The following is a 13,614-nucleotide window of genomic DNA, read 5'->3' on the forward strand; positions in this document are numbered from 1 at the left end:
GAACACAGGTTGCCCTTTGAGTATGTATTATCTCATCAGAACAAACTAAATCTAGTCCATGCAATCATTACCCAGAGTCTCACATAAAATAACATGTGTGAACTGAATGTGCCAGCACATGCCTATGATGACATCTCTCAGGAAAAACACAGCAAGAGAATCATAGCATGATCAATGCCATTCTGATCTACAACACCAGGACTACACCAGGAGACTGGCCCTGAAACTAAACAAAAACAAGCATGAGAAATAAGGCTTTGCATATTAAAATATTATATAACATAATGTGTATATATGTAAAACAAAGCTATTCATGTCATTTGACTCAGTAATTTGAGGAATTCAGAGACATATAATCATAACCTGCAAGTACATAAAGAAATAGGATTAAGATGGTGATACACTACTTGGGTATTAATGAACCTAATTGTTTTCACACACACAAACACATACACACACACACACATGCATGCACAGAGAGAGAGATGTTTAAGCTCCATTGTCAACTTCATGGTCTTAGAGTCCCCTCAGAAGCATAATTATGGGTATGTAAGAAGGTATTTCCAGAAAGAGTTGGCTGAGCAAGGAAGGCCTACCCGGAATGTAGGCAGTGCCATCCTATTGCCTGGCATCCCAGATTGAATAAAAAGGAGATGGCAAACTGAATACCACATTCGTTTCTTTCTGCTTCCTTTCCACCACCATCCCTTCCCTGCCATGATAGACTGTCTCCTCTCTTAAGTCATGATATAAAATAAAGCCATCCTTAAGTTGCCTTTTGTCAGATATTTGGTCACAGCAACAGGAAAAGTAAGTAATCTAACACCAAAAAGCAAAAGGACAAAAAGTTTAGAAAAGGTCAAAAAGGTTGACAGGATCAAGAGTGACCTCCAACCTTGGCTGTCCATCAGAATTGCGCCATACTGAAAACACATACTGGTGCCTGCCTGCATCCTCAACCCCAATAAACTGGATTCTTCATGGGAAATGCCCAAGTTAAGGTTTAATGTATTTGAAATGCTTTCCTAAGATGCTAAGGCAGATTCCAGAATCTTTTTTCTGAAAATGAGAAACTAGACTCGACTAATCCCTTTCTGGGCTCACTTCAACAGCCTTTCCACACTGATGCTTCTTGATTACCTCAGAAAATTCATTAGCCACTTATAACTTTTCAGAATTTGGCCTTTGCTCCTGGTGCCATGACAGTACAGGAAATGGAAGCACAGCTTCCCGTTCACACCGCACATCCTCACCTTTTCTAGCATCTTCTGCCAGAACTGCCTCCACAGGATGATGACGATGATAGCCAGCAGGATGAAGATGATGGCCACCAAGCAACCAATCAGGATCCGGGTGTTGCTGTCGTCAACTTTAAGCATGGGATCTGTGAACAATGAGAGAAGGTAGAGACAAGAATCACTTCCTAGGGCAAATGAGAGCAGCAGGGACTAGCACCGAGTATGGAGACCATCCCTGCTCCTTCAGGAGAATTCCAGAAGGTTCCACCCTTATATTTATGCTTTTTATTGCTCCTGCATATTGTGTTGCTCTTATTTCCTGGAATCTTCCTCCACGGGCCACTGCCCTCCCTCTCTCTGTGTCTCAGACTAAATAGGCAGCAGTTTTCATATGCATTCCAATATTTTTTCCGCTATTGTCATGGTCTAGTATACGCTCTGAATGCTCATGAAAATATAGGCAAGGAATGAGTTATACTCATCATTTTTGGAGATGGGCCAAGGGAGTTGAGATTCCTCTCAGAAGAAACCCAATTAAACACTGCTGGCTGTTATAGCCAGTGACTTCTCCAAGCAAAGAATAAACCTTTGCATATTCATCTACTGAGAGATAGAAAAGATTTTGTCCCATGGACAACCTGTTCATGAGATCACTGTTACGGGTCTCATTTAGGAGTGTCTCCTTACTTGATTCACCCCCAAGCTTCTTAATCATTCATGGAACAGTTGGAACACTCTAGATTCTGCCCCTCTCAGCTGAAGAAACTCATGAATGGTGACAAATGAGAGTAACTTTGACTCCTTTATTTTGGGAGTGGACTATCCTTCCTCTACCACGCAAATATTTATTCAGAGCCACATGGAATCAAGCCACTCACACACAGTGAAGACTTGCAACCTCTACCCTTCTTTGTCTTCCAGGAGGTAACTTCATCTTAATATTGTACAATTACTGATCACACATACCATAGGTTGTGGGTGCCACAGGAGAGGCAGGAAGGGCTCCGGAGTTATTATACATTGCAGCATCTGTCACAAAACAAGAGTGAGTTAGAGATTAGGAGCAGACAGACGGGCAATGGCACGTCTGAAGGTAGCCTGAGACCTAGTCCATTGTAAGTAGGCTACCAATAGTGTTTTAAAAAATTATATATGTATTAACTCATTACCCTGCAGCTTGTAAATGCAAAACTATATAATGTCTGCAAAAAACAAAGTAAGAATAAATTCATAAATACATTCAATAAACTATAACTACCTGTACAAGTAAAGACATTTTTTTTTCTGATGCAAAAACAAAATTGTTGTAAATATATATTCTCACAATATAAAACATTAGTGCATGGTGTTTCAGAGGGCTGTGATTATAGATCATCATAAAATATGCATGGAAAGAAGGATCTATTTTCAACAATATGTACAGAGAATTCAGTAAACAAATGGGCATGAGATGAACCTGGTATGAAGACAGTCTTTCCTTCCAAGAATTTAATCAATTAAACAATAAAGAAATCAAACCATTTCAATTGTTTTCTAAAGGAATTTTTCACTGTGTTTCATTGCCCTAATTTTCAACTCAAGGCTTCAGCCATCCCTATAGTTAGGAAACTGTCTTTGAAGTTTAAAAAAGTCTGCTTTAAAAAAACAGACTCCAAAGTGTAATTTCCATATTGACATTAGTAATCAATTTTTACCTCTAATTCATCAAGAATTAAAATATGAATTTCTCTTCTACAACATATTCTTCAACAAATCCTAATTTTTCATCTTAGTATTATTATACAAATAAAGAGTTTCTGGTGTCAACTGTATGGGTTAAATTAAGTTCTCAAGAATCTAGAAGAAAATAACATTACCAAGACATACAACTTGAAGCTTAAGAGAATCCCAGGAATCTAAAACTTAGTCCAAGCTGTGCTTGGCCCAAATAAGACCAATGTGCCAATTGCCCTGCCAAGAATAGCTAAGAATACAAGTAGGTGGACAACTGTGTGTTTACCCAGATGATTTCCAAGGATAGTATTTATCTTCCGATTATTATTACAATCCTAGCACCTCACCTTTTGAGCATATACAGTTCATCTCTGAATACATTACATGAACTAATCAGTCTGCTCTGCTACATTGGCCTAGACAGCATTTAGGCACCAATGCTTTCTAAATATGTGCACACCCTCTTACCCTATTAGCATAGCCTAGTGAATGAACCATCTTGAAATCTTCTTTTTAAAAAACATATCAAGCCAGGGGTTGGAGAGATGGCTCAGTCATCAAAGGCTAAGCTCACAACCAAAATTAAGAAACAAAAATCAAGCCAGAAAGGGTGTTATCTTCTAATGCACGGCTAGGTTACCCTGTTCCTCCCTATTATTTTATGTTTGTACTTCTCTTTCAGGCTGGATGCAGCTCCATACCTTTGACACCATTTAGGAAAGCCCATGGTTTTGTTCTCTGTTCTTCCTGATTGCTTAGTCTTGGTGGCACTTTGGATTAATTCTTTAAAAAAAGCCATTTCTGTCTTCCAAACTAAAGCCCAATGGCATAGATGGAAGTAATAAATTCCATTTAACTTTTCAAGGCTTAGTATAGCTCAGGGTTTCTGTGAACCCTAGTATTCACTCAAGGATGATTAAGTCATTTTTAGAATGTACTGGTAAATGTTTTGTGTTATAATGACATTGTATTCAAGAAAATATTTTCTTAGATGTATTCCAAGATGCTAGTTTCAGATTTGCTTTCAAATACTACAGAAAGAATCAAGAAAGGTGGCAAAGATTAGTAACAAAAACGAGTGATAGGAGTCCATTGTTCTCTTTCATACATAACATTTAGGAATTTTTATTTAAATTGTTTGATAGTACTTAAATGCTTCCCATCAACAGTTTTAATTTGTATAGCTTTTGGCACATTTTAACAATCTTTTGCCATAAATCTTTTCTAGACAAATATGTAAAAGAGTCTAATAAAGTGTGTACTGTACCACTCTGGTTCCTTATAATGACATCAGTTAAAACTAGATCTTTTTGCAAAAGCTGCAAGGCATCTGGGAAACCCCCATTTCTCTCAGAGACCTGGCAGGAGGCAGCAAGGATGCCCTTCCTGTCTCCTGTAGCAACCCACTCTCTTCCCTGTGAGGCCAGAGGTTTTCTACCTGATTGGAAGGTGATCTCGCTGAACATCATCCATGTGTCGGCAAAATGGTATTGGCATTTGATGGCACTAGCCATTCGGTGGTGGAGGGGCACCGTGACAAACCGGGCACTGGGATTCACATCATCCAGGACCAGGGGAAAGTAGACAGCAGTGGGTTCCCACTCGCTGGCTTCAGAGCGGAAGTAGCACTGGACCTCCTTAAAGATCTTCACACCTTTAGCAAACATGTTGTTGCAGTGGACCTGTCAGAGAAAGGGACATGTAAGAGACACACTGGCCCTTCTGAGTTATGTAGGAAACCGTAAATCTGCCCATTTCTCTGAACACCATCCATAATTCAGTCTTATGGGCAGTGGCAGTGATACCCAGGTCAGACCTTACAAAACCCAGGATGCTGCCCTGGTTTCCAATTTGCAATTTCCTATGTGCGCTGGTCACCTGGCTCATGGTTTTAGTCTGCAGTACCCTCACCTGTTAAGTGAGGGCTAGATCAGCATCTTTCCAGGTCAGTCCTCCACAGGCCTTCTCTCAGCTCTGCAATCTTTTTAAATCATCCTTGCTATCTGCCCATATTTGCGCTATTCTGATCTGAGATGGCGAGCCAACCTAGCATCCTGCTTCCTCCCAGGTACCTTCCAAAGCCACACCATTCCTTTTCAGGAAGGCTATGTTGGAAACTTGAAAGAAAATAATATTCAAGCATATGCAATTTCCTCTTTTTTTATGGAAATCTCACTTGGTGTGTCAGGGACTAGTGCTTTCAGCCAGAGACACAGACTTAAATTTAGTTTAAATGTAACCATTCAGATGGGAACATCAACTCTCTCTCTCATTGGTAATATCTGAGACGAGACAAGAAGTCAGTTGGAAGGTAGCTGCTGGCATCCACTCTCCTGCTGCCATGACCTTTCAGCGGGATCTTTGTTTGGTTTGTGAGGTCATCAAGAGCAAAAATTCCACAACAGTCCTTCAGCAACCCACAAAAAAAAAATGCAATGTGTATATTAGCAACTGACTCAGGGCCCTTACAGCAATTCAGCTCCATTTCCTCTGACTCAGTCTTAACGTGGAAAACAGATCTTTCCTGGCCATTTTCCCTCAAGAGCTTCACCGGCTGGAAAGGCTTGACCGTCACTCATGAACTGTAGTTCCTGTTTCTTAGACCTTCTTAGGCCCTGAGTTGCACTGTGTGAGACTCCTGTAAATCCTCTAGGTAGCCTAGGTGAGGTGGGATTATCAGACTGGCTTCACTTTTTAGATGAAGGAATAGTAACAAAGAAAGAGATGTCACAACAGAGAACTGGAACAGAGATAGTCTAAGGATAGGCCATGAGAGCTACTAAAGGGTATAAAAACCTTCTAGACCATCTACGTATTGACAATGTTTTCCTAACCTCTGGCCAATCCACAACACAATTGGAAAGAGAGTCCTAGATATCTAGCCCAATGCCCTCATACCACATAGAAATGTAGCAGTCACCATAACTTTTCCATTGAGATTTTTTTTTTTATCCACAAGTTTTACTGATGAACCCATGTGTTAATATCTTCCTTGGAGTGAAGTAACCATTTTAGTTTATTGGCCCCAAGTCGATGGAGTGAGAATAAGGGCAAAAAAATTCAAAGAAATACCATCTCCAGCTTCAATAGGTTTTTCAGATGTTCTGAAATCTGCAGAGTTGGGTAAGTACCCTGCAGGGAAGGTAATAATCTTTCCTACAGATGGTTCAAGAATTCTCCTGGAATGCAAATAAATAGCATAGGATTTCATTCCCATGTGGGCTCACATACTTATTTATTAAAATAATATACTTTGAATGCATGAGTAAGCTTTAATGGTATATTTTAACCATCCTTCAAAGCAAGAGATGAAGAGTAATTTGCCTCAGAAAGAAAACTGATCTATAAAAATTATTAGTGCCCTGGAAGTCATTTTTTATGTTTTTCTTGCCTAGGAAAATTAAACCATGTGGTCTAATTTTGTTTGCCTTGTTTGCCTGAAAAGACTATCCCAAATCTCCTACTTAGAAACTTCTGGCTTCTTGATCTAAGCTCTTGAATCATTTTTATATGTAATAATCAAACTAAAAGGAATCCTGGAGACTCAGGAAGATCAAAGTTTAATGATAAGATGTTATAAGGTTATGGATAGTTTTAAAATTTGTTTAATTATTTGTTAAACTACAAATCCTCCCCAACTTGTATAAACTTACAAATTTATGCATATGTTCACAGGTATATTAAAAAGAAATACAAAAATAATTCTCTAACAGCATTTTTGTTGCTATGAATATTTCTTTCTTTTGCCCCTTCCTACTTCCTATCTACAAAAATCTCTGAGGAATAATGTGTCACACGTAATTGCGCACCTGTATGTTTTATACTTGCCAAAGATCTTCCAACAACAAACCAACAGTGTGAGTATATGTTGTTCCTTCTGTTCTCATCATAAATGTTTTGCTCAGTTAGGGAATAGGTGTTAATCTGGTTAAGAGATACTTACTAACATCTAGGACTAATATAAAAGACTAATATTAAATAAGTATTTTTTAAACCTATTTTGTGTAAGGAATAAAATATTTTCCGTAGAAGGAACCCTTAATGATGCCTGATGTATATGTCCTTCTTCTGGGTCCCATACTATCCTGCAGGCATTCTTCTGCAAATTAATAGCGCCTTTCCTACTGACCTCATGACCAATATTTCCCAAGATAGGAAATATTCTTTACTCAGAATCTAGCATGCTATGCTTCAAATACAGTTGGGGAACCAATAACAAGTACAGATGAACAAATACATTTTGCGTATACAACATATAATATAATTACAATCTCTTCCAAATAACCCAGGAAATAGCTATAGACTGAAGAGTACCGAGTAAAGCTCTCCAAGTTCGCAGATTACTATTACACATGACAATAAATGTGAAAAAATGGCAGAGAAGTGAACATCCACGTAGAAGGCCAAATTTATTTGCCCACCCTTTCCTGAAATCTTTATTGAGGTTTCTTCTTGCTCTTTTATAGACTATTAAGAGTTCATATACAAACTGTATAAGACCCTGCAGCTTCATCCTACCCCGAACTCAAAGCCTTTCCTACATACCCCTGGCTTCTGCTTTTCCCTAATCCTAGAATTTAGATTTAGCCTCCAATCTGGTTACTTTTTGCATGAGCTTTTCTTCTTCTCCATGCCCTTCTCTCTACAACAGACCAAGGGTGGGATGAGGGCAAAGGAAAATAATAACTTAAACTACATACCAGGAAACCCTTTGAGTTATAACAAAGACATTATCAAGGGCGGCATCAGGATTTGGCTCCCTGGTAGGGACTTATTTCAGAGAAAATGAGATCTAGGACTTAAGCTTCCTTCTTCAGATCACTTCACATATTCATATTTGCTGTGGTCCATCACATGACAGCCTTCTAGGGCAGCCTTGGCCAAGCCTTTGGCTTCCATCCAACCCCTCAACAATAGTCACCAATTTCCACGTTACTGTTCTGCAATAATGTTCTGATGAAATAACTGCTATGTCTAATTGGATGGAAATGTTTGGCTCTGGTGTTAGGAAGGAAAGAAGGAAAGGAGGGAGGGAGAGGAGGAGGAAGGAAGGGAGGGAGCAGCACAATGCTAATGTGCCTAACCTAAGCTGCCACAGAATTAAAAATGAAGAAACAACCTTTAAAAATGAAGTGACTCTGAATTGAATTCTTCTATACTTATATAGTAGTGGAATATATTTTAAAATCTAGTTCTGTCAACATCAGCTCAAGGCACCCCAGGCATTTTCTTCCCCCAACAACACAATTTTGGATTTCTTGAAGAAAATCTACCACTGACCTTCATGGTAGTAAAATTCCTGATTCGGTCAAATTCAAACATGATCTCGATGAAGCCATTGGTAGCGCTCTCGTTCCGCCATCCCACATAGTCATAGCCAGGCCACACATGGTATTCATGGGTCTGGGTAAAATCATCCAGGCCAGAAACTCCATCAGTCAACTGGCCTAGCCCTTCAGTCATGCTGCTCGGGCCAAGGGAAGAGGAGAGAGGAGAGGAGTCTGGAGTTACTCACACATCCACAGAAGAACTTTTCCTCCCTCTGCTTCACCGCTGGATTCTGTAAGAGCTGATGATCTTAGAGGTGGAGGGATTAGAAGAAATCTCTCAAATGCACCTTTTCTAAATTGTGTGATCCAAGAAGGGTTGCAAATGCCTTCAACCAGTGACTGTTGCTCACCGGTGGGTCAAGAGCTCTGCTCCTCATGCTCTTCATTAATTCCCCCATGAATGAACTAATCTAAATGCTGCTGATTATGGTGAAACGTTATACCAACACACCATATTAATAAGGATAGGAGAGGACAAGAGGGGGAAATGGAAGCTTGTCATACAAACTAATAAGACAGCACTCCAAAAGTTGGTTGCTAACACAGTAAACGTTCGTTATTTTATAACAGTTGTTGATGTGAAACTCTGAATTCTCCATTAATTCATGGAAAGAGGTCATTAGGGTAATATTAATTTGATTTAGATGCTTGTAATCCCAAATGGATATTTCTTGCCTATTTTGTCTCCAAGGGTGCCATTGTGGCCTTGCCTATTCATTTTTATGTCATAGAATCTCAGAGTTTTAAATATGCCTCATTAGAACTCATATCTAATCTTTGCCCACTGCTTGTTTAATCTGCCTGAAGCACAGCTCCAATCACACCCTTCCCTAACTTTAAGAATAATCAATGAATCACTGTATTGATGATGCTAAAAGGAAACCCCCTCCATCCCCAACCCCTTCTTGATATCCTTCTTACTAATCCTGGTCTTGGCATTCAAGTCTCCAGCACCATGAACATTGTTATGCTATACCTTCTCCTGCCGAGGAACCATGAACTAAACTGAATCCCTCCTCCCCAAGTTGTTTATTGTCAGGTATTTGGTCACAGAAATGAAAAAAAGCAACTAATACATTAAATAATTAATCTCACGTAGTCACTGACCCAAACTATGAATACCTCAAGCATAAGAACCTTGGCTTCATTTTCCTTAAATACTCACAACATCTAGCCAACTTCCTACACACATAGTAATAACTGACTAGCAAAGATTAGTTGATCTGGATTCAACTGATATCTCATTTCCTGTGTGCCTTGAGTATAGGTTAGCCAGGGTGTGACCAAGTCAAATGATGCAAAGGCAATGTAACAGAGTGGAGGAGAAGTGTGTAGCTAAGTAGATGGAAAGGAAATAAAGGCTAGAAGACTGGATGAGTCAGGACTTCACCCGGGGGCTGGCAGATGAGGATTATTTGCCACCCCTGAGCCAGTAGGAAGACTGTCATTGTACAATCTGCTTCCGGAGACTCACTAATATGTTTCTTTTTGAACCTCTGGAAACTTTATTGTCAGATCTGATTTTCACAATATTCTGACTTCTCTCCTAAGCTCAGTCCTTACGAATAAACACTAAACTGAGAAAGACATGGATTCAGAGTGGGCCAGAAGAAGAAGGTAATGATTGAATGGAGAGACGCATGTCTTACCCAGCTCTGTACCTCAATAGGTCTGGTGATATTTTTCTACCTCAGCTCTCCATCCATTCACTTCAGCCCTCTCTGCTGCTCTCACCCCAGTTACTGCCATAATCAGACCAATGTTGTCCTCCACCTCTTCCTCTCCATCCCTCTACCGACAGCTCCCTGCTTTCATTACCATCGAATCCTAAAAGCTTCTCTTACCTATTATGAGCCTTAATCGTTGCTTCTTTTCACAGCTTCTAAAGCACTATATTTATGGAGTCCATTGTTTCTTAACTTTGTGACCTGACTAATCATTGTACATATGACTTTGTCTCTTTAACTAAGTTAGCTTTTAGGTTGGAACATACATCCTCATTTCAGGGTCAAAAATATAACTCCCACACTGATAGACATATCACAAAGGTTGGCTCTTGCTCTGTGTAATTTCTTCCTGTCTACTGCATTACTTTTGTTTTCTAAAAGCCAGCTACAAAATGGAGATAAATACCATCTGGTTTACTACATCTAAGCTATTTCAGTATATTTCACATATGTATAATTCCGGTGGGTTGACTGATTCTTAGAGCCATCTCCCCTATTCTGGTGATTATTTAAATCTCCTAGACTTTACCTGTACCCAACAGCTCCATCATAGACAGAATCATTCAGATAAATGATGGAGCCTCCAGGGAGTACAAACTGCTGCCCAGCTGGAGCATTGTAAGATACCAAGCCATCTGCCAAAGGAAACACAATGGTCAGTGTCTCTGGTAAGGAGATGCACCTGCTGCCTAACCAGGTATCCCAGGAAGCTACTTGAGCTTCCAAGGAAGTACAATCCTATGCATCATGTCCACTGGGGTTCAGTCCGGGCTCATAGTTAAGCACCATTGGGAAGTACAACTTAATAGCAGCTACTCGAGTAACTGAATATCATTCCTGGCACAGGGCACCAAGCCCTGGGTGGATGCATGTGGCTCATTTTTCTCTTTTTACCAAAATAATTTCATTCCAAGGGTGAATGATTTCATCCCTTTTTGAGTTGGTGGTTTGTAGTTCTCAGGGCTTGAAAGTTTCTATATGGTTCCTAAGGTCTCTGTGGTAGCCAGAGTAGCCAGGTCTCTTACCTAGCCAGACACAACCATAGAGCTCAACCCTCATGCACACGTTCATGGAGTGGTCAGTGACTGGGATAAGGCGAACAAATCTGGCTACAATGGGTGGCTCCAAGTCCTTCAGGAAAACATCATAAGGGTTACTGTTGCCATCAAGCACCTAGGAGAGAGACAAGAAGGAGCAGAGATCTTATAAAACCGTGCTCGCCCTTCTTCGTGCATCTTGCATTTGATGAACACTTTGCTTCTCATTCATGAGCAGAATACAGTCATTCAGCTCTCTCAGCAGAGCTAGTAGGTTCTCTGTGTCAACTCCTACACCACAGGTCATATTTACAATGTTATTTCTGGCTGGAACATGCACAGTTTCAACTATTGACTATTGACCTATTGAGTCCTATGTTTCCCCAGAACATGGACATTTTCTTCTTACCTGCTTCCCATGCCGGTTACGCCAGGAGATCCAGCGACTGCCATCCCGACTGTAGTTGATCTTGTACATGGGTGCAAATTCAATACCATGACCTCCAGCATGGCGCCCCTGGGTCCCCACAAGAGTGATAAAGTGTAGGGTCCGTAAGTCAATCTGCAGAAATTCCTTCAGGTCGTCGGGTTGCACTGGTATCTCAGGGCACCAGGCGCCATCTCCTTCTTCAGAGTCCAGCCTTTAAAGAAGGGTAGGGAAGAGAGGGAGCAACTGTGAAACAAGAGACGCTCACCAGCTCACAGTAGGCAGCTGCCCTGCGCCTGAGGAGAGAATGAAAACCAGCAGTCTATCCAGAGGGACTTGAGGGACCTCCTCGTGGTGTCTGTCTGTCCTTTGTGGTTCCTTTCCTGTCTCTGAAACACCACACAGCCCAGGGAGAACCACCACAAGGGACCTGGGGCCTTCCAAAGCACATGTAACCTTTTAACCTTGATTTAGAGAACTCTAGGGAAATGAAACTCTTTCCACCCATGTTCCTCTGTGGAATTCTTTCACCATCCCCGCTTCCATTCCTCAGCCACATCTCACCGAGCTGGCTGCTCCTGGTTTGGGTATCAAGTTATAGGAGGGAGGAGGGAGGAAGGAGGAGAGGCAGGGGTCTTCAGTGTGTGCTAGGCAATGTGGTGGAATGCTAACCAGCAGGAAGGGTGTGGCCACCCAGCAAAAGTCCTGGGAACCATGGTGAAGGTGAGGATAGAAAGTGTATGAGGGAATGACCAATAACCTGGTTTCATTTACTACTCCAGGCTAGGCTGCCATTAAAAAGCATTGAGAATCACCCTAAGGTTTATTTGGGGGAACCCTCCAAGTTTTCTCCCTCTTTCCTAGTAATCTCCTTTTCCTCACAGACATTACCTACTCATTTCTCACTCCCCACTAACTCCACATCACTCTCGTCTCTCAGACACTAAGACAAGTATGATGAGGGAGCCTATGAGGGTCGACTGCCTCATGAGTGATTCCATTTTAACAAAATCAATACTAAATTTACACCAAATATTTAGGTTCTAGCAGGAAGAGGAGGCATCAGTGAGCAGCATAGCTTCTGAGTTGGAAGTCTACTCATTTAGGGACCTTGGGAATTACGTACTCAACATAGAATTTGCTCTGTTTAATAGATGAGGATGACCCTTCTCTGTGAGGTTTCCTTGAGGGAGGAAAGAACTTACGGGAATCCTCAGTGTCTGGTTTAACCGTAGACGCTCTGCACAGTAACATTTCAGATACCTCCTGAGAAGCAGGCCACTGCCTGTGTCCTATATAATCTACACCTCTCTGTACCTGTACCTTTGGCCTTTCTCACAATAGCCCGCAGTGAGGTCCAGTAAAGCAAATCTACTGCCTATCAATGACCCCATTCACAGTGGGTGGTGTGGTTCTGAGGCCTCTGTGGTTGGGAAGAGGTTTCCAGGCCAGTGACTACAGCCAAGGCTTGGCCTCTCTCTGAAACATTCCAAGCCGCACAAACCCCTTCACATCTCTTTTCCAGTCTCACAAGCTCTCACCAGCACTGGCCCTTCCCCCAGCACCTTAAGTTGTGGCCGTGTGTCCATCCCTCCCCACCCCCGGCACTCAGGCCTTCTTGATAAAGCTATCTCACCTCCCATATTTGGCAGCTGTGGATTCTGACCACTGACTTGAAGCTGTGATGTCCTCATCTGGAATGTGGCCTCCTGACATGCCCAGAGGATAGCGACATATGGCTGGAACATGGAAACAAAGAGAAAACAGAGAAGATGCTTTCATTTTTAGCCCGGAGTCCCTAAAAAGGTTGAAACTGGTAACAGAACAGGAAATAAGGGACTTAAAATCTTCCTATATCCCTCTATGACCCAGGTCCAACCAGTCTGATGCTACAGAAAGTCTTCCTAATCCAAATATCCAAATACCTCCAAGATTTAACCAACAACCAAACTTACATTTTGGTCCAAATTCTGATGACTAATGTAATATAATTTAATGTGAAAATTTCTTCTTTTATTGAGTAATAACCCCAATAGTTTCAGCCTTAGTCCCTTACTAGCAGATTTACATATTAAATCAACTTCCTAAAAGTATCATTATCCTTGTAGCCATCAGGTAGTCTTAGATCTGTAGTACTCTGGT

The 13,614-nt window shown here is 41.1% G+C and overlaps 1 protein-coding gene across 2 annotated transcripts in view; it reads right to left on the minus strand.

Moving 5' to 3' along the window:
* Positions 1–13,614, minus strand: part of Ddr2 (discoidin domain receptor tyrosine kinase 2) — a 132,562-nt gene that overhangs the window by 19,279 nt on the left and 99,669 nt on the right. For both annotated transcript variants that reach the window (XM_052200502.1, XM_052200503.1), the window contains exons 4-11: positions 13,109–13,211; positions 11,455–11,686; positions 11,034–11,181; positions 10,538–10,643; positions 8,232–8,415; positions 4,390–4,633; positions 2,205–2,267; positions 1,254–1,384 (exon numbers count right to left, since the gene is read on the minus strand). In XM_052200502.1, the coding sequence (XP_052056462.1) occupies positions 1,254–1,384; positions 2,205–2,267; positions 4,390–4,633; positions 8,232–8,415; positions 10,538–10,643; positions 11,034–11,181; positions 11,455–11,686; positions 13,109–13,211 (1,211 nt within the window). The remainder of the gene's footprint in view (positions 1–1,253; positions 1,385–2,204; positions 2,268–4,389; positions 4,634–8,231; positions 8,416–10,537; positions 10,644–11,033; positions 11,182–11,454; positions 11,687–13,108; positions 13,212–13,614) is intronic.

The sequence above is a fragment of the Apodemus sylvaticus genome, chromosome 12 (assembly GCF_947179515.1).
Source record: "Apodemus sylvaticus chromosome 12, mApoSyl1.1, whole genome shotgun sequence".
Lineage (NCBI taxonomy): Eukaryota > Metazoa > Chordata > Mammalia > Rodentia > Muridae > Apodemus > Apodemus sylvaticus.